The 24,065-nt window shown below is 40.4% G+C and overlaps 1 protein-coding gene and 1 non-coding gene across 2 annotated transcripts in view; one reads left to right on the top strand and one right to left on the bottom strand.

Moving 5' to 3' along the window:
* The window catches only part of Spag17 (sperm associated antigen 17), a 235,607-nt gene that overhangs the window by 26,489 nt on the left and 185,053 nt on the right, over positions 1 to 24,065 (bottom strand). Inside the window, exons 29-40 of the mRNA XM_036191366.1 lie at positions 23,634 to 23,851; positions 19,868 to 20,010; positions 15,045 to 15,201; positions 12,575 to 12,763; positions 11,622 to 11,767; positions 11,386 to 11,516; positions 9,531 to 9,658; positions 6,431 to 6,613; positions 5,497 to 5,610; positions 4,889 to 4,934; positions 2,916 to 3,015; positions 2,714 to 2,761 (exon numbers count right to left, since the gene is read on the bottom strand). Of these exons, the coding sequence (XP_036047259.1) occupies positions 2,714 to 2,761; positions 2,916 to 3,015; positions 4,889 to 4,934; positions 5,497 to 5,610; positions 6,431 to 6,613; positions 9,531 to 9,658; positions 11,386 to 11,516; positions 11,622 to 11,767; positions 12,575 to 12,763; positions 15,045 to 15,201; positions 19,868 to 20,010; positions 23,634 to 23,851 (1,603 nt within the window). The remainder of the gene's footprint in view (positions 1 to 2,713; positions 2,762 to 2,915; positions 3,016 to 4,888; positions 4,935 to 5,496; positions 5,611 to 6,430; positions 6,614 to 9,530; positions 9,659 to 11,385; positions 11,517 to 11,621; positions 11,768 to 12,574; positions 12,764 to 15,044; positions 15,202 to 19,867; positions 20,011 to 23,633; positions 23,852 to 24,065) is intronic.
* Positions 13,922 to 14,054, top strand: LOC118586451. The gene has a single exon (XR_004945336.1). It is a non-coding gene; the product is annotated as a small nucleolar RNA SNORA64/SNORA10 family (small nucleolar RNA).

Genomic DNA, 24,065 nt, shown 5'->3' with positions numbered 1-24,065 from the left:
GTCTGGCAGTTGTTCTTATGAAGGAAGCAATGAGCCTGGTAATCGGGCCTGGTACACTCCTTTGTTCCAGTCTCAGTGTTGATTCTTCTACAGGAGCTCATATTTGCTGTGCACCTTTCAAGTCCCTGACATATAGGTTTCCTTATACTCAGCCCACGTTTCTTGTTCTCACGTTTTTCTTTTCATGCCAAACATTTAATCACACCTTCCCTAGCTGTGATTAACCACTCACACGTTAAAATTTTGAATTGTGAATATTTCAATTGTTAAAAATAATGGCAGCCGGGCTGTGGTGGTGCACCCCTTTAATCCCAGCACTCGGGAGTTTGAGGCCAGTCTGGTCTACAGAGCAAGAGCTAGGAAAGGCGCAAAGCTACACAGAGAAACTCTGTCTCGAAACAAAAACAAAAAAAAAAAAAAAAAAAAAAAAAAAAAGGGCTAATTCATGAATCAGCACAGAATTTAAAAGGTGTTAAAAGAGTAAGTCCATAGACCCTTGACAATTATATGTTGCACACAGAGATTGCACAAGAATGGGCAGACAGGGATGGAAGAGGGACTCAGGGGGCCCCATGCCTTGCTTGTTAGACTAGGGAAAGAGAGACAGTGCCTTTGCTCCTGTGTCTACTGATGATCCTGTCAGGCTCTAGTGGATAGTCCCAATCCACTAGTCACATAGATAACTGACTAAATGAGACACACAACAAACCAAAGTCATGAATCTGAGATGGGACAGGGAGGACGGAGGAGGGCTAGGAGAGGTAGGAGAGGGATAAGAGGGATGCAGAAAAACAGTAGCCAGGATGCACTGAATACACGTATGGAGTTGTTACAGAACTTAAAAAAAAAATCATCATATTAATTCTCATCATTTTTGGATCATAATGATATTCTTATTTTTATTTGCCATGTCCATTGTCTTATAGCTGTAACAATTTGAGATTGGCAATAAAATTTAAAAGTATATTAAATAAAAAAAAGCAAGTCTCCATCTCCTGTTGTTCCCTGAACATCCAGGCTCATTCCCCATTGACAGTCTCATACATTGTTTCTAGGCCAGAAAACCTAGAAAGCATTTTTCCTGTCCTTCACTGAAGCAGGTCCCTAGGTCCCCAGGAGTGGTACCCTCCCTATGTGAAGAAGAAAGGAGCATCTCTGTCTGGAAGATGGAGGGATGCCTGACTATCTGAGCATCCAGGCCCCATTGGTTTCTCCCAGTTTACCACTTTTAGGTAATACTCTTGTCCCATCATATTTATTCTTGGCTCTCCAGTAAGCAAATGGGGCAAAGAGCTATGCAGGCCCAGTCTTCTCTTCGAATCTTCATTTCTTTATAACATCCCCTGTCTCACATTCAACTTAAATAAATCCATATTTATTTCCTCTAACCAGTCTGTCTTTTGTTACAAGGTTCTCAGCCAGGGACCTAAGATATGTAGGAACAAATGGTTTTCTGCCACTACAAACAACATACACCCTTCAGTTCAACCTTGCAAGTGGGGAAATAAGTCTTATCATTCCATTTTCCTAATACATTCCAAAATGTAACCCCAACCCCTTCATTAAGGTGATGTTTCTGAAAGGAGCAACTCATGTGTTGTGGAATATTTGTTTGATGATGCAAAGATGCATTGCATTCTTTTTTTTTCTTTTTTCTTTCTTTTTTTCTTTTTTCTTCTTCTTTTTTTTTTTTTTTTTTTTTGGTTTTTCAAGACAGGGTTTCCCTGTGTAGCTTTGCACCTTTCCTGGAACTCACTTGGTAGCCCAGGCTAGCCTCGAACTCACAGAGACCCGCCCGGCTCTGCCTCCCGAGTGCTGGGATTAAAGGCATGTGCCACCACCACCTGGCACATTACATTCTTTTATATTGCATTTGTTTAAGTCTTTGAAGCTGTCTTACTTTGCCTGTCTAAAAACACCTGATTGGTCTAATAAAGAACTGAACATCCAATAGCTAGACAGGAGAGAGAAGTAAGTGGGGCTGGCAGGCAGAGAGAATAAATAAGAGAGAGAGAAAAGAATGGAGTGAGAAAAGGCAGGAAGGAGGATGACAGGGGCCAGCCCCCCAGGCACACAGCCAGATATAGAATAAGAAGGAAAGATAAGATATACAGAAATAGAAAAAGGTAAAAGCCCACAGGCAAAAGGTAGACAGGATAATTTAAGTTAAGAAAAGCTGGCTAGAAACAATCCAAGCTAAGGCCAAACATTCATAAGTAAGAAAAAGTCTCTGTGGCTTATTTGGGAGCTGGGTGGCAGGCCTCCAAAGAGTAAAGAGTGAAAAACAACCAACAACGCTCATGCATAAAAATGGCCACCCCACCCCAGCTACATAAACACATTTGGCTTCCTTTATGGATACAAAGCTGGAGTTGAAATCTGAAGCTCAGACTGGAGGAAAACAAACATCATGATGCCCAGGACACATTCCTGAGGCAAACAACAGGAATCCTGAGTGTTATGACTAATTCCCAAAATGTTCATGAGTATATTCGAATCACCAGAAGCACGAAGAGTGACCACAGAAGTCCACTGCAGGAGATGGGGTTATCGACATCTACCCAATGGCCTAACAGGCCGCCTCAAGTGCCACCTTGACCTGTTGAAATGTCAAGCCGCAGCTGGGAGCCTGTGGGGCCTTGTAGCCTACTGAACTCCGAGATTATGGAACTGGGCTTTTCACAGGTTTATGTCTACACTAGGGCAGAATTACCTCTGTTCCTCGAGCTTTTCTTTCCAGTTCCTTCCTTGTGATGTATCCCTATGAGAGAAGAAGAAAAATGTGGTGAGACAGGCAGTGCCCTCAAGTGACAGGGCAGCAGCATCACTACAGTGGGAGCAGGGCCACAACTACCCCCACACCTCCCCATCCCCTACGTGTGCACTAACTGAGATGCACGTTCAGTGCAGCTTACCGCCATTTCTTCTCAAAGAAATCTTTAGTGAATGCTTCAGGTGAACATTTTGGAGTCAAAGTTATAGACTGCTTGAACAAATCTGTTAGGTGGGCAGCAACTTTAAAAATAACAGATTTAGTGTTAGTATTGACTTCTTTGTAACATTTCCTTATTACACCATTAAATTTATTGATTGCTTTGGAGGGTTTCTGCACCCAAGCTGTAATACCCAGACTACTTTCCATGGCATGTTCTGTTAGTGAACATCATCTTTATGACTCAAGACATAAATACTTTGCCCTACATCACTAGGGAAGCTGTATGGCAAAGGACTGAATTTTCTCATAGTAAAACAGATTGACCATCATGCTGAAGTTGTTATTCTAAACATGTACCTATTATCCAATTCCAAAGAACTGAATATCATACCCTTTTAAAATTTGGGTGACGGTGCTTAGAGTTTGTCTACAGCATGAGGCCTCAGTGTCATGGCCTCAGGGCGCTGTCATTGTGTCAGAGAAAGAATAGGATGCCTGGTCAAGGTAAGAAGACTTAGAAAGCACTGACTTAGACAAGGTTAAGTCAGTTTTCTTCTTGTGAGACTTTTCTGTGCCCTTAATTAAAGTATGTTGTAAGTCTTTAAAAAGTGAGGCAATGCAAAATATTGTCCAAGTCTGTGTTAGTGTAAGACTCATGCTTTTGGAGGCGTCCCCTTAAAGAACATCTTAGGAGGTACAATGGGAGATGCTGACCTTGTAGCATCATTGGCAATGAGCAAGGTCAGTTTTCCGTATGCTGTTTCCTTCCTGCAGCAATCTGAGAAACACAGCTTGTTTAACAAGTACTCCTGGGTGGCCCAGAGGTTGGCCTCCATCACACATGCCTGCTTTCTTGGGCCATCTGTCACAAGCTCAAATAGCTCAGGGTAATTTTGTAAGATCAAATATGGGTAAATAAAATTTGCATTTTAGTTAAACACACTTTCTAAAGGATAAGTATGTAGCGTGCTGTATTTGGGATACACTTACAATGCAGATTATTTATTATTTAGCCAAAATTCAGTTTTAATAAGGCACTTTGTATTTATGTTCCCTGGCAACTCTATTGCAGGGGCCAGCTTGTCAAAAAGTGATGAGAGTTTCCAGGCAGAGGCGTACTGGAGACTGTGTGGCTTCCTCCGCAATGGCCATCAAAAGGGGTGGGTAGTGGCTCATCACTTTCAGTTAGATATCACTGTGTAATATGAAATCTTAAGAAGAGAAAAATCTAGATAAACAGCAACAACAACAACAACAACAGTAACAACCAAACAAGAGTACAAGTCAATACTGTGTCTAAGGGTTTAGTGAAGCCCAAGGCAGCCAGCTTTGGGCCTCTGTAAAACTTCTAGTGCTGTTGCTGTGATAGGACCAAGCTTGTTGGGGCCAGGGAGGCACTCCTTTGAGAGGAGCTGTTGGCTTTACGAGGTTCAGTGTAGAAGAGTGCAAGGTGGTGGCGCACGCCTTTAATCCCAGCATGCGGGAGGCAGAGGCAGGCGGGTCTCTGTGAGTTCGAGGCCAGCCTGGTCTACAGAGTGAGATCCAGGAAAGGCACAAAGCTACACAGAGAAACCCTGTCTTGAAAAACAAAACAACAACAACAAAAAAGAGTGCAAGGTGTGGGCAGTGTCTGGGCACTTGCTTGGTGGTGGCGGTGTGCATGTACACGGGGGCACTGGTCAGCTGGTTTCTTGCTAGTAGCTATTTTTTATGGAGTTGAGGTAAAAGAGAAGGTAAAATACCAGTGCTTTTTTGTTTGGCAAAGGAAGGTTAAAGGTGAACTAAGGAGGGAATCACTGTTTTTCAGGGCAGAATGAAAACATCTAAACCATTGCAATTGGAGATTGATTACATGAGGATTTGCTGTGGTATACAGAATGGCAAACAAACATACTTAAGAAGTCCTTCTGAAACCTGTAGATATATTACAGAAAAATATTAAATTCCAGTTACCTTCAGTAACATGACTTTTTGTCGTTTCCTCCATTTTAGGGAAAGACTGAAATGAAGATTAGAATTACTTGATGTTAATTATATTACACATGGAAATACTTTGTTTAGAAGCATTCTTTTTGTGCTCAATTTGACTTGTTAGGGAAAAAAAACTATAAAGTGAATTCGTTCTTTTAAAATACCAATATACAATTTATTTGAATATTTTATTGCTTCATTATTTAATGAATTTCTAAGAATGGAAATAGTTTGGCATATGGAAATTACTTTTTCTTTCACATTCATTAAGTTATTCAGTATTTCAATAAACATTAATTTCTTCAAGTACAATTAATAGTGTATATTCATAGTAAAATAATAACATATATGTCTTTTATTTGAGGATCTCCCAGATTCACTGTGAGCAAAGGAATAATCAAAGGAAGATATATTTGGGAAATTCAACAAATCCATGATCCAGTTAGCACGGAAACGTTAGGATGAGGATAAAGCACAGACTTCAGGACCTTGGCAAGTCCTCACGTGGCTATTATTCCCTAAGCATTCTGTCTGAGAGTGTCTGACAGTGAGAGAGGAGCAAGAATACTGGTCTCTAGCCACTCTCTTACCATAACCAGCTTGAGGAGATCGGCAGCATTGCCCCTTTCTTCTTCCGTCCTGGAATCCTTGACGGTCATTTCCTGTAGCTCGTCTTCTTTCTTCAGAATATGGTTTATATAATCCTAGATCAGGACAGTCAAACAAATGGATAAAGACCAAGAACTCGGCAGAGAAAGAGACCAACACAGCCAGTGTCAACTTGGAACATCCCCAAAGGACTAAGGAGATAAGTTGATACCTCTCCACAATCGGTTAACTGGTCAAGCACTGGGAAAACGTTTTCTCAGGAGGTTAATAGTAATAAGCCAAGTCCCTCTCTGCCCTCAAGAAAAGCTTTAAAGCCACAGGAGGGAACTGCACAGGGAGGAGGACCCTGCTTCTAACACTGTGCTGCAGCATCCTTCTCCCTGAGAGGAACAAACTGAGGTGGATGATTCCTGGCCTCTCAGCCTTGTCTCTATGATTCTGTCCATGGGTATAAGTTACATAGTCCATGCCTTTGCTCCTAGATGAAATGCGTTCCTTCCCCATGAGTATTTGATCAACATCCATCACTATCGACCCTCTTCTTAATGCTGGGTTCTGAGCATATAACCACAAAACACATACAATACCTATGCAGAAAGTGTTAAACTTAGAAAGGTTCTGTAGCTATGGCCACATTACAAGCCATCTATTTATGAAGTCTTAGACCATTTTCAAAGCAGCAACTGTTTTCATCCATGAACAAGTATCTGATTAATATGTGGCTCTACATTTTCTCCAGAGAGTGTTAGCTTTCCATGTAGTATGAAAGAAAAAAGACTATATAGAAACTGTACATTGTTTTTGTTTTTCAAACTATAGCAACACCTTTTGGGCCTCTTGATGAGTCCTATAACTTAGTCCTATATTAAGTTATAGGACTCATGAAGTATTGTCACATCACCGGGATTCTCTTACCTTAAGGGAAATCTGAAGCTTTAGTTTCACCTCGTTCTTTATGACCTCATGCTGGATGAACTGACGCATCTGTAGTACCTTGGGGCCTTTGAGTATAGGGGCTGGGGCACTTGTTAGCTGCTTAAACCCAATACAGAGGCCTTTCCAATTCTGAGTGCCAAATGGAGGTCCCGGAGTCTTTTTCTATACATTAAAAAAAAAAAAAAAGGTACAGGTTTCACTAAAGAAGTCAGAATAGTGCAGTGATGGACTTTTTAGCCAAGTACTCTTATGTGAATACTAGATCAGGAGTGGTTATGGGGTTCCTAAACCAGTGGAGATCTGACTTTGAGGGATCCAAACAGACCAGGTTTGGTCACCCATGCTCTAATCCAAATGACTAAAGTAATGGTAAATCGGGAAAGAGATTCATCATTCTGTATGGCTACACTGAGAAGCATTGAGACTAGCATCTCATGCACCATTTTCAAGAAGCTAACAAGAGCTTTGAAGTGATATAAGGGAGGAAAACAGAAGGAGAAAAGAAGGCGAGAAATGAATATATATGCATCCTCAGGCAGTCTTGATCCAAGTTTGGTCTGGTTGGTCATCAGCTCAGGATCAGAGCTTTTTAGACAATTAGAAGGTTGCTGCTGCCAGAGGTAGGTTGGAGGTGGGGGAATAGTTTCTACTCATCCAGTTATTCCTGGAATCCAAGATGACTTTTGGAGACAATGGCTAAGAACAAAGGGTAAGTCAGAAAGTCAGGCATTAATTCTTTTGGACAGTGCCCAGAGATGTCTAGAGGTGCTGTTGCTGGGGGGAAAAACCAATCAAGCCACCTGGTGTGGTAGCACACTCCTTTTAATGCCATCACCCCAGAGGCAGAAGCAGAGGCCTGGTCTACATAGTTAGAACTTAATTCCAAAATTTCCTAAAACTAACCAAGCAAGCAAGCAAGCAAGCAAACAAACAAAAACCTCACTCCAACCAAAGCAACCTGGGGAAGAAAGAGTTGATTTGCCTTATACTTTCAGGTCATATTTTATTGTTGAGGAAAGTCAGGACAGGAACTCAAGGTAGGAAAACTGGAGGAATGCTGCTTGCTGGCTCACCCTCTGTCTCTCTCATTCACAGGCTCATGCTGCCAGCTTTCTTATATTGTCTAGGACCACGCACCTAGGTTTGGTACCACCCACAGGAGGCTGAGACCTCCTTTATCTATTGATAATCAAGACAGTCCCTAGACATGCCAACGGGCTCACCTGATCTAAGCAATTCCACAATCAAGGCTTTCTTCTAGATGACTCTAGATTTTTTGATAATTAATGCTAACTAGGACAAGGAAGTTGTAAAACCTGGTGATGGATGACAAATTGTTTATTATGGTGTCTCTGCAAATCTAAAATGTGTTTTACTCACTCTTTGGTGCTTCTAGCCTTGAAGGGGAAAATTGCTGGCTTTAGATGAAAGATCTTCAAATGAATACCATGTCTAAATGAAAACTTGAGCAGCAACATTATCCAAATTTAAAGGAGACAGATGCAAAATGGAGGCAGAGATGCCAAACGAACTAGCTTTTAGTTGCCCAGTGAATATCTGAAGGACCAAGTAAAGAGCTAGCCCTTTCAGCAGAAGTTGAAGCAATTACAGTAACACCTTCTGGGGACAATATGGTGCTGAAAAAAATCCTCATCCTTATGGATCTGAGCAAAATTTCACCTTTGTGTGTGTCGCTAACAGTCTCAAATGGTCATCCTTCAGAAGGGCTGTGTGATTCTGCACATGCTAATTCAGCAACTATCTAATTCATGTCACATGAATGATGCTTTGTTTAGCACACTCAGATCACATAAAACATTTGGAGTCAGCAGCCTTTAACTTCCTGGTTCTGTGTGAGTTTATATAGGAAGATTCTGAGATCAAAATCATTCAATGGGTCTGGGCTCACTCTTGATGAAACTCACCTCCAAAATCTTCTAGTGGTTTCTTGGGAAGGAATGTCTATCTAAGAGTAAGCTCAAATCTCTGTCATCCTAGTAATTGGCCTTCAGGACTGGTGTACTTTGCTGCCTTGGTGTTTGTTTAAAAAAAAAAAGAGTGGCCAGTGACAACCACCCACTGGTTTTTCAGTTTGTAGTATAAGAGTTTCAGGTGAAGAGACTAATCTTCATTAATCCAGAATGGGGCATATTAATCTTATCATCCCATAGTACTTTAAGCTTTTTGACACTTTCAACTTTCAGAGAAGAATATTGTGGTCCAGTATAATCTGTTCTAAGATTCAGGACAAGATGTCATGGCCACTTTCATCTCATCAATTTGATTAGAGTCACCAAATTAAAACAAAGAAGTAGATGATTTTTGCTCATCCTTTCTGCTCTTGCTATAGCAGAATTTACTGTAGGATACTGCAAGTAAAAACTCAAAGACATTACCCTCATCACTTAACAGCAATATGCTCTATGTTCACATTTTGGTGTCTTGACAGATTTTATAATTAAACACCACATGATGTACTGGACATGTTGCATAGGGTAGTGTGAAACAAAATGACAATCTTATAAGAGGCAGGATTTAGTAATGCTTCAGCAAAATGTTGTTTTAAAACTTTAGGGTGGCATTTCACTAATCTGGCATGATCATAACCACAGTATTTACTTGCTTACAATTGCAGTTACAAAATTCATGCAAAATTCTTTATCTCTCCTCTCTATTTTTGCTCAGTTTGTGCATTTTTAATACAGGAAGAAAAAAACGGAGAGTTTAAGCCACCAATTTTGTTTCTAAATTAATACTAAGAAATGACAGGGAAAGTGGAATAGTATCAGGAAGTCCATGGTAGGTGAAATGTAACAAGTTATTCATAAGAGATGTTTTAATATTATAGGGAATATACCCAGGCTTATAATACAGAATAAAAAATGAAACTGAAATTAGTTAGCCAGTCATGATCCTCTAAAAGTCTATGGCTACATCTACAAATACTTAAAATCTCCAAATACAAAACTTCTTGAGCTCATTCATTATCTCACAGAAGGATGAAAATATATAAAATTACAGAAGACCCAAGCCTGAATGGAAGTGTAAAGATAGTGACTTTATAGTAGGAAGCATATACCTCAACTGAAGGAAAATGTTCCCATGACCTTGACTGGAGATTGGGAGGAACAATGGTGTCTAACTCCTTCTTCATTAGCCATGGTGATGCTTCATGGAAAGGGCGAAGGACTGTGATGCTCAAAGCGCCTGGGTTAAAGAGATTTACCAGAGATCATTTCTCTACCAGAGTGACTCTGACAAGTTCAACAGGCATTAACCAAGTTCAACAAATACTTTTGAACTGCCTTTTACATAAAAACCTTAGTCAGGGAGTGTGATTATGCTTTAGGGTGTCATTCTCTAAGTTGAGACCATGAGTCAGTCACTACCTGAAAAATGGGCTCTAATCAACCAAAAGTATTCACTTTCTGTTCCTCAATAACCATATTTGGTTCATGTCTGCCAACAAGCTGCCTTGACTCCATCTTCTTCTACCTTCTCCACTGTTGCAACACTCAGTTCTGTGCCTCAGAGGTATCCCACCCTGGACTGAAGCAACAGCGAGCTTTTCTGGCAGGGTGTACTCTGGAGTGAACCTACCCTGACAGCCAGGTTGACTAGTGAGGTTCACAGGTGATTAAACCTTCTTCAACTTCCCCTTGTTCAAAGAGTAAAGCAAGATCTTTGCTCACCCCTGAGCAACTTGATCCACATCTTCCTTCCACGCTTCAGCCAGGTTTGGCCTTTTCCTATCCATTTTCAATTTGGTATAATTCTTTGTGTTTTCTTCTCCAAGAAATCCCTACCCCCAATACACACACCTGAATGCACTAACAAGCTCTTGAGTTTCAGCATCTCCAGAGAAATTTTCTGGACAACCCCAGGTTTCTCTGTTGGAAGCTCTCATTGAAAAATATTTTTATTCTTCATAGATCTCATACACAATTATAATTATACAGTTATTTGTGTGCCTATTTAAATAACACCCATTTCTGTCATTAAATTTTAAGTTTTAAGGAAATAGGGTCTATGTTTGTTTTATCTCATTATGTACTCCAAAATCTAAGCTGGTATTTGGCACAGGATAGGCTGCTACGTTGATGCTACTTGAATGTTTAAAAACACATTGAGGAGAGTTCTTGCTGTCTCATAGTTTTTGTTTGTCTTAGTGTTTTGAGTCAGAGTCTTGCTATGTATTTAGTGTAGACTGAGCTCAAGCTTGCAGTGGTCTCCTCGTTCAGGGGTTATTGTATCACCATGCCTACCAACCTTACATAGTTTTTATTTATTTTTTTTACATACACTACATAACCAGGAACAGCCTTCTATTTTCCTCAGTCACAAGAATAAGGCATATAACATGTACATGTATGCTGATACAAGCCCAGGCATGAAATCATACTCTCAAGTTGACTCAAAATCTATACCACCAAACAAAAGATTAAAGAAGCCTAGAAACCTCTCTTCATAATTAGCACACCAAAGTGTGTGCCTTTAATCTCATGCAATTATTTCTTTGAAATTGATAAAAATATTATCAACTCCCAACAAATATGTCATATAACATATATACCTCTGATTAGTAGTCTAACTGATGTATACAATGTGTTTTCTTGTTGTATTCAGTTTGACAAAACATTACTTTAAAAATGATAGAAAAAATAACTTTTAAGAGATCTCAAACTGTTTCTAAACAGGATGGAATGAACTGATAAATAAGACCTAGGCACAAGCCTGCTTATGGCAGCAAAAGGCATTCATTCTTGACCTACACAAGTTGATTCTTAGACACAGTTGGAGATGAATATCACCTTCTGGAGCTATGTGAGTGACATGGCCAGTTGGAGTAGTCAAATGAGCAAAGGGGACTGAACAGCAAGCAGGTGAGAGTCACTGGAGGACACAGGGAGCTGCAGGCAGCAAGCAGTCTCTACCTGGGTGTTCCTGGACTGGTTCTTGGAGAACCACAGTTGTTGATTCTCCATAGGCCAAGGATAAGTATTCTTCTATGTCTCTGTCTCGGAGAAGTTCCATGCCAGATCCATCAGCATAGATCACAAAAAACCTATTTGAAGAAGTAAAAATCAGAACATTCGAGACACTCGGGAAAGATGCTTCTTGAATTTGGGATGGAGAATAAAAATCCTAATGTTGTTAGTATTGTTTTTACCTGGGAACATGTTCACCATAGATTTGCATGTGATTCTTTTCAAGGTGAATTGATGATAAACTATCATAGCCTTCAGTTTGTACATCGAAATCATCTTCTAATTTCTTTTTAGATAACATTGTTGATACAGAGCCATCAGCCATGACCTATGAGACAAGACATATGACAAACTGAGGGAAAAACAACAAAGTGCCTACATCATCACTGATCTAATGTGAGCAAGCACATGCTTTCTTGGATTATCAGAAAATTGGGTATATTTAATTACACAATATTGATAGTATGTATGAATTTCATTAATGAAAGTGGAGATTCCCTAGCAGTACAGCTGTACTAATAAACCACACCTAGACTGTTAGAACAAACGCTAACACATTCAGATGAAAGTGACCAGGATTGAGAGGGACACAAAATCTTATCCTCTGGTGATTAGTTCAAGGGATGGAGAGACTGAACGTGAAGGAAAGACCACTCATGCAACTGCTGTTTTGAAATATGGAAAGAACCTTTGAATAGACAGAGCCGAGATTCAAGTTCAGAACTGTAGTCCCCCTGTAGAGCCTATGGGGAAATAGGTTTAGGACACATATGAGAGGCAGTATTCTAGTTGCCAGTGCTGTATCTGGCATGCATCTTTTCAGAAAGGGGCATGGCACAGGCTGCCCAGTGTAGGTGATGTAGCCCTAGAGGGGTATCAGAAACATGCCTGGCAAGGGACACCCCAGACATTTCAATCTGGAGGAGCTTTGGCTTTCTGTTTCCATTGATAGTCCTGCATGCCGTCATGCTTCCTACTGCAGCAATAATGGACTGAACCTCGGAACTGTAAGCCAGCCCCAATTAAATGTTTTCCTTTATAAGAGCTGCCAAGTCCATGGCATCTCTTCACAGCAAAAAAGCCCTAACTAAGATAGAAGTCCAGGCTCTCTCTCCACATGGGCCCTGTACCTTACCTTAAAGGTGTTCCCCTCTGGATCCAGGACCTCACAGATCACCTCTGAGGTATGTTTCATGATGTACCTGCTGGCTCTCAGCTGCTCACGCTTCTGGAAGGGATTGTAAATATTGCTGCTTGATTCACGGCAGTATGTAGCTGAACAGTCTCTATCAATATAAAGGCAGCCTGTGTTTGGGGGTAACACCTAGAAGGAGAAAGAAAAAAGATATTAAATCTTCTTGTGCAATTTGAGGGATTTGAAAGACATTTCCAGGACAAAAACACTGCCTAAGAAATAACGAAATGTTTCAGAAGGACTCCTTGCCAAGTGGGTATTTGTTCTGTGCCCTCTCATTTCAGACTTCCTCCATTTTAAGTGAGGTAAGTACATGAGGTTCCATGTGAAATGTTTGGTGCCCATTGTTTTTTTTTTCCTCAACAAGAAACATCTTTAAAAGGGATAAGTGCTCTTCAAAACACTGGCTAGCCTTAGTCCTTCTGGTGGCTGACACAGTCAAATGGTAGCACTTATGTAATGACTTCTAGTTCCTTCTTTGAATTATAATTCATGTGCTGTAATTCACCCCTTAGAAGTATAGTATTTGGTAATGTTTTAGTGTAGCCAAGAACTTGTGCAACCAGGTTCTAGAATATTTATATCATTCCCTCCAGAAAGAACCCCCTGCCTCATTAGCAGTCACCATATCATCCCTGATCCCAATACTTGGTGACCACTAACCCATTATCTCTGTGGATTTTCCTCATCTAGATTTTCCATATAGCTGGAAACCACAACCTCATTAGCAGTCACTGTATTATCCCTGTCCCCAATCCTCAGTGTCCACTAATCCATCATCTCCATGGATTTTCCAATTCTAGACTTTTCATACAAGTAGGAGGATCACTATGTAGCTTCTTTCACTTGGAGTAAGAGTTTCAAGATGCAGCAGTTTGAAGCCTGCGGCTCATTCCATTTGCCAGCACAATAATAACACCAGTTGATGTGACAACGTGGGTGGAGACATCTCAGAAGGCCCCACCTCTAGATGAAGACCTTCAGGCAATTAACAACTGCAGAGAGAGGGAGATTCAGTCTTCTTCAGGGATAATGTTGATAGGTTATCCAATCCCAAGTGATTAGCTCTAAATACATATACATGCAAGGAACACTAAACAGACTCAGTGGGCTATACTTACATATACATCTGTGTGTATTTATGTAACAATAACAAAGAAGAAGAGGTCATGAATTTGAGAGGGGTGAATAGGAGAAGCTGGAAGGGAGAAGGGGAAGGGTAGAAATAATGTAAACTCAGTTCTTATGTACACAGTTCTCAAAATGAAATTCAATTAAAAAATCTGCCCTCCTTCAGCTCTCCTGAATCACATAGGCCCAGTGTGTACTTGGTATGTTTTAATGGAGAACGGAGAAGGTCCTCCTCATGCATGGCAGACCTGCCCAAAGGAGCTTCTCTGCTTCTAGGAGTCTGGCAGCTTCTGAGTAGAAGGGAATTCAGGCCACCAACACTTCTGATTGTTCATTAGCCAAGGCAGCCTTTGGTGTCATCTTCAAGAGACATGGCTACCTGACTCCTGACCTCTGGAAAGAGATTGTATTCACCAAGTCTTCTTACCAGGAATGCATTGGCCATCTTGTGAAAATCCACACTAGAGTGTCCATTCAAAGGACCCAGACTCCAGCTGTGACTACCATATGGCTTTTTACACCAGGAAAATGAAGTGATTGGGTGTCATTGCTAAGGAACATCCACACTTGTATTTTCTTTCATCTCTCACTTTCAGCACTTACTTTGCCCCATAGCCAGCTACACTGGGTGAAGAGAAACACATAATGACCAGGGAAATGGGAAGGATACACCAGTCCAGATACTGTCACAGTGACGACTGTGTGTCCATTACATCCCGGCTTTCGATTCTCAGCCTCTTATAACATTGTGTGTGATGTTTTATCTCATGTCCCTTCTCTAAGGAGGAAAAGAAGGGGGTGGTGGTGGAATTCTTTCAAAGGCTAAAGGTACTCTATGCTGACACCCGAATGCTGTGTTTAAAAGACAGAGAGACTGGACAGGGTTGCGTTGCCCAGGACCAAGCAGACTGCCTGTCCCCTCATTTCTGCTGAGGAGTTAGGGGTGGACTGGAATCAAGTGGTGGAGGAGAAGGAAAGTGGCAGGTAGGTGTATGTCAGGCCGCTGGAGTGATTTGCCCCGCAGTGCACAGCGTGGGGATCTTCTTAGCCTAATCTCAACCCAATGCTACTAACTTTTCCCAAAAAGCAGGACAATGTAATCCCAGAATGGGTTGAAAAAAAAATTGAAAAAGCAAAGTGTGAGATGTGTATTCTAAGATCAGGGGAGTGATGAAAGCAACCGCAAGTGTCTTTGTGGAAATTCCCACTGTCCCAGCAGACTGTGCTCTGTTAGCAATAGGACATGTGCATTTGTTAGTCATTTCCCAACTCGACCTACCTGGTATGATCCCTGTGGCTTTGCAATAACAGACGTTCCATCCCCAAAGGTGGCACAGCAGCTACTGTCCTCGCAGTTGGTGATAACAGTGGCATAGTGTGAGCTTTCTATCCGCATACACTTCACCTGTCTGGTGATGGTCTCTGGACCTTCGGTTACAAGTAAAATGCAAGGTAAGGAGATTGGATAGGGTACATACAGTGGGCAATCAGCCTCAGGCTGTCTCCTCGCTGTGTGGATTCCTCATGGAAAAAAAGACCTGAAGTCATGGAGTATGACCTGAAATCCTTGTCAGTTCGGAATAGTTCTAGAATCTACTTTCATATAGGATTTAGTATGCTGTCTTATTAAGTATGTGGTTAATGTTCTTTTTACTTTGAGAAGTGGAGACATTTAATTTTTCAAGTTAAAAGTTGAAATTCATAAAATATATTCACAAGTGAAAATTGACACTTGTTCCTACTCTGTCATGATGTTTCAAATTTATATGTTAATGAGGAAAATTGCAGGTAAAGTTGAAGTTTTCTCCTATGCCTAGGTTTTTGTGTTATAAGTAATTTTTATATTTTATATGAATATATGCTATGAACAAACAACCCATGAAATTTATGTGCTTTAAATTTACATACATTACATGCGAATCTTTCAAATTATATAATTACCATATTTTATACCCCATTTTTTCCAACATTGTTTTGAGGTCTCTAACAATTTTTATTTTTGAGAGATGGTTTCATTATGTAGTAAAATCTGATTTTGACCTCTTAGTCCTCCCTTTGACAGACTTGTATTACCAAACTTGGAGTCTCTAGAAATCTTGTGTGTGTGTGTGTGTGTGTGTGTGTGTGTGTGTGTGTGTGTGTATGTGTGTGTGTGTATGTGCATGTGTGTGCCATGTGTTTTTATATGTAATATGTTTATATACAGTGTATTTGTAGTAAGTATGTGTACTTGTATTAAGTGTGGGATTGTTTTAGTATATGTTTAGTGTGTGTGTGTATTTGTGCATTTGTAGTTGTGTATGTATGTAGTTTCTTATCATCGTGAAATAGTGTCTTTTTTAGGCATATAATACATTTTATTTTTCCATTCTATCACTGATGAACATTTATATTTTACCCTATATTTCAATGATGAACCATTGAAATATTGAAAATAGCATCCATGTACCTGTTTCATCAAGGGAATCTACATAATAAAAGCTTAAAGTTAACATTTTATATGGTGTATATGTTATAGGGAGGGGTGGGGAGGTGAGGGTCTCTTAGGCAAGATGGACAAGACCTACTATGATGATATTGTATTACACAACAGAGATTTTTTTCAAAAAAGTAGCTCTTAGGTGTTCTTATCATATCCAAGTTAGTGATAGAGGTATTAATTTTCCTGATTGGAGTAATCATTTCACTATTGTCTTAGTTAGAGACACCATGACCACAGCAACTCTAGTAAAAGAAAACATTTAATTGGGGTGGCTCAGAGGTTCAGTCAGTTATCATCAGGGTAGGGAGCATGGCAGCATGTAGGCAGACTTGGTGCTGGCTGCATCTTGATCAGAAAGCATCAGGAAATGCACTGAAACACTGGGTGGTATCTTTAGCAAAAAAAGACCTCAAAGCCTGTCCCCACAGTGACACACTTCCTCCAACAAGACCATACTTCCTCCAACAAAGCCACTCCTACTCATAGTACCATTCCCTTTGGGGGCCATTTTCAAGCCACTACATTCTACTCCTTAGCCCCTAGACTTGTAGCCATATCATAATGCAAAAATGCATTTAGTCCAACTTCAAAAGTCCCCATAGTCTATAACAGTTTTTAAAAGTTGTTTCAAAGTCCAAAGTCTCTTCTGAGACTTAAAGCAATCTCTTAACTGTAATCTTTTGTAAAGTTGAAATAAAAAAGCAGGTCACATACTTCCACCGTATAATGGCACAGGATGTATATTACTGTTACAAAATGTAGGGAAGGGAGCATAGTGAGGAAATAATGGACTAAAGCAAGACCAAAAAACCCAGCTTGGCAAACTCCAAACTCTGCAGCTCCATGTCTGCTATCAAAACACTCTTCAGATCTCCAACTGTTCACTCTTGTTGACTGCAGCACACTTCTTTCTCTTGGGCTGGTTCCACTCCCTGTTAGCAGCGCTCCTTGGCAGGGATCCCAGAGCTCTGGCATTTCCAAAATCTTTGGACTCCAAGGCAATCCAGGTTTCAACATCACAGCTTCACACAATGGCTTCTCTAGGCCTCCATTCAGGAATACCCCTGACACATGCCTGGCCTCAGCAGCTTTCCGAAGGCACAGAGGCAAATTCCACAATCCATTTCTTCTATCCTTAACTCTAAAATCATGTGGTCAAAGCTGCCAAGTTCTGCTGCTTACTGGGACTGGAACAAGACCCCCTCATCCAATTACATCTTTATCAGCTTTTTGTCCTTCACAGCCTATGATTGTCTTTCCTGAAACTGGATCTCTAGAGGAAGCTGGCCTCAAGCTTCTGCCTTCCAAGTGCTGGGACTAAAGGTGTACACCACCATACCCGGTTCTCAGCTTTTCTTTAGTTCCTTTTCACAAGTTAGAAACGTAGCTGAGTGAGATCTTACTATCAGGTCACCACTCCCTATTCTTAATCTGCTTATCTCCTTGAAGAGAGGATTTAGCAAACCACTTCCTAGACCTCTTTTTCTCCTTAAAATGTGCATTTTGTAATTTATCCTTCTCAGCTTGCTCCTTTCCATTATAAATTTTACTCATACAACAGAGTCTATACTAGGATGTTTTGAGATTTCCTCTGCCAATAGAATTAATCCAAAACTCTTCACTTTAACCTCAGGCAGACAAGGGCAAAAGGCAGTCATTTTCTTCACCAAAATATCACAAGAATGATCTCTAGGCAAAATACTAAAGTTCTTCTTCTCTGAAGAGTTTGCAACAGTTCAAATAACTCTTAGCACCCCTATCTTCCATGCTCCTACTAGTATGGCCCATTAATTACCCAAAGTACCAAAGTCCAAATTCCTCCAAACAAATACATTGTCAGGCCTATCACAGCAATACCCTACTCCTGACCAACTTCTTAGGGTTTCTATTGCTGTGAAGAGACACCATGACCACAGTAACTCTTACAAAGGAAAACATTTAATTGGGGTGGCTCGCTTACAGTTTCAGAGGTTCAGTCCAGCATCATCATGGCAGGGAGCATGGCGGCATGCAGGCAGACTTGGTGCTGACTGCATCTTGATCAGAAGGCAACAGGAAATGCACTGAAACACTGGGTGGTATCTTCAGCAAAAAAAGACCTCAAAGCCTGTCCCCACAGTGACACACTTCCTCCAACAAGACCATACTTACTCCAACAAAGCCACTCCTACTAATAGTGCCGCTCTATTTGGGGGCCATTTTCTTTTAAACCACCACAACTATATAAGAATGTATTAAAACATTAAGCTGTATGCCTTAAATACACTCTAAAAAAGCCATTCTGTCATTAAAGAGAAAAAGCCTGGAACAACTTGGATTTGTAAACTCTCTTTAAAGTTAGGCCAGGCTGAGTGGTACCCTCCCAGATTCTTTGAGTAGGTTCCAATTAATTAGCAGCTGTAGCTTCCTTTTTCATGCATGTATTTCTGACAATGAGATGCTCAGCTGTGAAGGAAGACCCATTCGAACTCACTCGCTTATGCAAACTGAATACGCCAAGGATTGAAGGAGACAGATCTTGGAGTCAACATCAAGAATGGATGAGTTGTGATCATTAGCTTTGAGTTGCCAATTTTGGCCCTAGGTCTTTATCAATCAGCCAACTACAGCTGTGACAATCCTGTCTCTACTGGGGACAAAGAGCACGATAGACAGAAGGTACTAATGCACTTCCTGCTTACTGCGGCCATGGGCATGGTTCACAACAGCCAAGCTTAAGAATCAATCAAGTATCCATTATGAGTGAAGGAAGTGTGACAAAGATACATGATGGAATACTAGTCAGCTTTAAAGAAAAAGGAAATTTGTGATGAAACTGGAGGACATTATGTTGAGTAAGACAGGACTAAGAAGACAAACGCTGCACAATCACAAACATATATCACACACACATGCACACACTACACATCACATGCATACAACACACATGTATCCACACCACATGCCTGCACATACTCATATACACTCATGCATACACAGATACACACATACACATGCAAACATACATTCACATGCACGTCTATACACATGCACAAATACAGGCACACATATGTATACATTTGCATACACACCACATATATACATGTATACACACCATAAACACACACATGGAATTTTAAAAGGTTGAATTCACAGAAGTGGAGAGTAAAATGGTAGTTACTAGCTGTGGGAGTTGGAAAGATGTTTGTCAAATGTTATAAAGATTCAATTACAGAGGAAACAGCTTCAAGATATTTTGAAAGGAATAACTAAAATAAATATAATAATATATAACACTTGAAAACTGATAAGTGTAGATTTTAAGAGTTCTCCACTCAAAACATGATGCATGTGAGGTAGCTTGCTTGACTACTGCATAGCATACAAATACATAAAAATATGTTGCACATGATAAAGAGGTACAATTTTTACAATTTAAAGAATGCACCAAGATAAACATTATGAACACCATCATCATCATCATCACAATGGAGACCAAAGGACCATCTTTGGACTGCATGGGTATTCTCTGGTTGGCTCACTTATTTTTATAAATGTTTTTGATAATGAGCTTTCTACTTGCTTCATACTAAAAAGTTGTAAAATTCTGTTGTTACTGTCTTGAAAAATACAACTCACTTGTTTCTCCATCATCTGGAGGAGCAATATGATCTTCATAAACCTGATAAAAGGTTGTTATTCTGGTACCATCGGCATGATCCACAATCCGGGTTCCATCCTTCTTCTCAACAATGATCACCTTGTCTTCTCGAGTAGTCATGACCTGAATGTCAGAAGCAGAGCATAATCTTCAGGCTGGGTGGTTAGACTCCAGTAAGCTTATTTCTATGCTCAGTGAATGTGAAGGTTTTGTCATCTGCTACTTTCAATGATTCCTGACATAGATAGGACTCCTATTGAATAGATGAGGAAATTTAGGCTTATAGAAGTTAAGAAAAATGTTAAAGTCACTCAAGAATTAAGTGACAAGGAACATTTCAATATATAAAAGATAAAGAATCAGGACTGGGTCAATAGAGGTCAGTCTGGGATACAGTTCATAGGATCTGTTTCCTTGGAAACTGTTGAGATGAGATAAATGTGGCACATGGAGGCTGCCCTTGTGTTGTGAAATCCCTGCTTTAAAGGACCACCCTGGATAGGGTGAGCTGCAAATTGGCTATCAGCACAGTAATGGAGACTGTGGAGGAGAGAGGCTGAAGCTCCTTCTAGTGAAGATAACCTACATCTACATAGACTTATTTGCCTTTCACAGTGACCCACATCTACATAGACTCATTATCCTGTCATGGTGACCCACATCTACATAGACTCATTATCCTGTCATGGTGACCCACATCTACATAGACTTTTGTTTGCCTGCCATACACGCTGTGTATGGACTTGAGGGGTTCAGGATGCTATACATATGGGTTGCTGTTAGTGTCCTAGCTTATGATGATGGAATGCCAGTTGTACTATGCTTCCTGTCCTGAATCTTTCCTTAAAGCTGAGTAAATGTAAACATGGGTGAAAGACTATTTTATTCTGTACTGTTAGTTTGAACATAGGTGCAAGTAGAGTGTCTTCCTATATGAAATGAGGAGGGTCTGGGCAAAGTATTAGTAACTTCCTCTTTTCTGTGAATACATATTGTCCAGAAACAACTTAAGGGAGGAAGCTTATTTGGGTTCATGTTTGATAGGAAACAGTTTATCACAGCAGGGCAGGCATGGCAGTGGGAGCACAAGCTGATGATACTGTGTCTGTAGCAGGAAGTAGGAGAGATGAGTGATGATGCTTATTGGGCTGGCTTGCTCCTCTTTGCTCTGCATAAACTAGACATCCAGCTCACGAGTAGGGTGAATCTTCTCTCACCCTCACGACATGCCTAGAGGTCATGTCTCAGCTGACTTTAAATCTAGTCTAGTTGACCATGAAGATTAACCAGCACAGAAGGGAAATGGCTGAATGGGTGACCTCAGACAGAAAGACAACAGGTCAACATTCCAGCACCTGTCAGTTAAAGAGTGCTGAGTGCAGGGTGTGCATTATGATGAATGCTATGGTGAAATGGCATAGAATTCCTTACTCTATAGAGTTAGAAGTCAGTGGTAGGATGATGTTTCATGGCTCCTGGGTTCTGTGGTGGTTGCTTTGCTTGGCTTAGTTTTCTGCCTAAGGAAATGGTGCTGAACTTGAGCCCGGTATGTAAGAGAAGAGTTGTAGCTTGAGCAAAGCATATAGAGAGACAAAGAGGAGTAGGCGGATAATGGTAGTCTGGGATGCTACAGACTAAGTGCGAGAGACTTCAGACTTTATCCTAAGAGAAATGAAACACCACTGAGTGGTTTTAGATACATAGACAGAGTAGGAATCATGTAACAGTCAACTAATTCTGGCAGCTCCTTCATTCTGAAAGAACAACCAGACCTTTGTGGACTATAGCTAATCACTGACCAGCTATTGTGAACTGACAGTCTCTTCAAACTGATATGCTAAAATACCAGCTCCCACAGTGGGACCATTAGGAATTGGGGCTTTTGGGAAATGACATGCTCGTGAAGCTAGAGTCCTCTTTAATTAGATTAGTGACCTTATAAAAGGCACCCCAGAGAACAATCTCTTTCCATTGTGCCAGGCTTCAATGAAACAAGACAGTCTGCAACCTAGAATTATGTGCTCAGGCCATGGAGGTTATTCACTCTCATTTGAAATATCTCATTTCAGGGCTCCCATAAATAAATCTCTGTTGTTTATTAGCTTCCCAGGCTCTGGCATTTTGTTATAGCAACGGGAATGGAATAAACCACTGGTAAAGTTCCCAAGCCATGTGCGTGTGTCATGCATGGAGTAGGGGAAGCTGTGTTATGCGGTCTAGAACTCTCTTCAAGAGAAGACTCCCAGCATGGAGAGTGCAGTCAGCAAACTGATGCCAGCTCTTGGCTCATTCAACACTTGCCTCTTCAGAAGTTAGCAACTTTGTCTTAGACTCATACTATTTCTGGGTAGCTGTTTCCAGAGACCAAATGGGGCTGGGTTCCATGGGTCTAGTCATTCCTCCCAGATTGAGACATCAGGACAAGTAGCACTTGCCTGTGAGATCATCGCTGGGTGGATTACAACTTTGTTGTTTTTATACTACAATTCAACTATTTCCTCCCCCTTCTTTGAAGATATGGCATCCCTAAGAAATATTATACATCCCAAACTCCACCTCAGTATTTGTTTGGATATTCCAACTTGTCAATGCAGTTCTGTAGATTATAAAATGCATATCCACTAATTAGGCACTCTTAATTTTCTAGATGTATACTGTCCTAACTATTGGGGACATTTGGTTTTGATCAGTGGTCTGTCTGTATGTGAGAATATATTCTCTAGGTTTTCCTAGGCCTTCTGGGAACAGGTGACTGTCACATATCATCATGAGAGGCAGACATTTTTACTTAGGAGAGATGTATGCTGAGCACCGTTTTAGGTTCTCATTGTATCATTGATAATCTCAGTCAGGAAGGCATAATGAGAAATACAGCTGTATGGAGAGACAACTGAGGGTAGGAGCTTTGAAAAGCCACTGCCATAGTTCAAACTCTGGTGCCACTAATGGCTGGGTGACAAACTTTTGTGACATTTGTTTGCCAACTACTCTTCTAGTCGAAAAACATCCTGTCCAGTTGTTCACTGATGTTGAGTGCTTTAGTCATGCAATATGTGATTCTTTGAAGGCATCGGTCATGAACAAATTTTGGTCACTCACTACAGAGGGTTATAGAGAAGTAGAACAAGGACGTATAGCCTCTCATCCCCAGAGATGAAACAGGTATCCAAATATATTTGACATAAAGAGACATGTGGCACTAATCACATTTATCTGTAAGTAGTATAAAAAATTCATGAGGCAGCCAACACTGCAGTGTACTACAGAGGCTGAGGTAGAAGTTCAAGTTAAAAGCCAGCCTGGGTTATACAGCAAGACTATCTCAATAGCAACCACAACAAAATTTATTTATTTAAATAAATAAATTAAAGAAAAGAAAAAGAACAAAAAAAAATCTATAACCAAATCCATGATCTGAACCTCATTTCAATAGTTGGTATTTTGTTCTAATATGATTTTATGTACACACACACACACACACACACACACAGGAATTTCAGAAAACAATATGCTTGCCACTACACTACACAGTAACTTTTAGATTGGGGGCAATGGGTCCACTCATCCATCTATCTACCTACCTACCTACTTACCTACCTACCCACCTACAACCTAACAAATATTTGAAAGTTATAATTTGCCACACATTCTTCTACATGTTGTTTCAGGACTCTAATAAATTTGTTTAGACATTTTTGTCTTAATGGTTTAGACATTTTTTTGTGATGTGCTCTAGTTTGTCATACCGTTCCATTGATGGGATCTGTAGCCTGGAAGGATAAAAATGGTTTCAAGTTGGCAATTTTCTGTAGTCCTTTGGTGCCAATCTGATTTCCATCGGGTGTTGTCGTAAACCAAGTGCCAGCGTGGGAATCCATAGTAGTTACCGTATGAGTCACCTCTGGGAGAGCATCATGGGTTTCATTCTTATGTGCCATAGATGTTTGATTTTTGTGACCTTTTCCTGTGGACGTTCAAGGACAATTAGACAGAGAAATGTAACTATAACACTTTCATAAATTGTTCATTAAGTCCTGACACAGCATAAACTTACTTAGACACTGACATAGAAAAGCTGAAGCAATAATCATCAGTTACATTACTTTTCCACAGAGAAAGTTAGGCTACAAATAGATCAGTTTGAGAACTAAACCTTACCTGAATTGTCATTACCTTCC

The sequence above is a fragment of the Onychomys torridus genome, chromosome 6 (genome assembly GCF_903995425.1).
Source record: "Onychomys torridus chromosome 6, mOncTor1.1, whole genome shotgun sequence".
Taxonomy (NCBI): Eukaryota; Metazoa; Chordata; class Mammalia; order Rodentia; family Cricetidae; genus Onychomys; species Onychomys torridus.
Note: the sequence above shows the minus strand (reverse complement) of the source record. Positions and strands in the feature narration are given on the sequence as shown.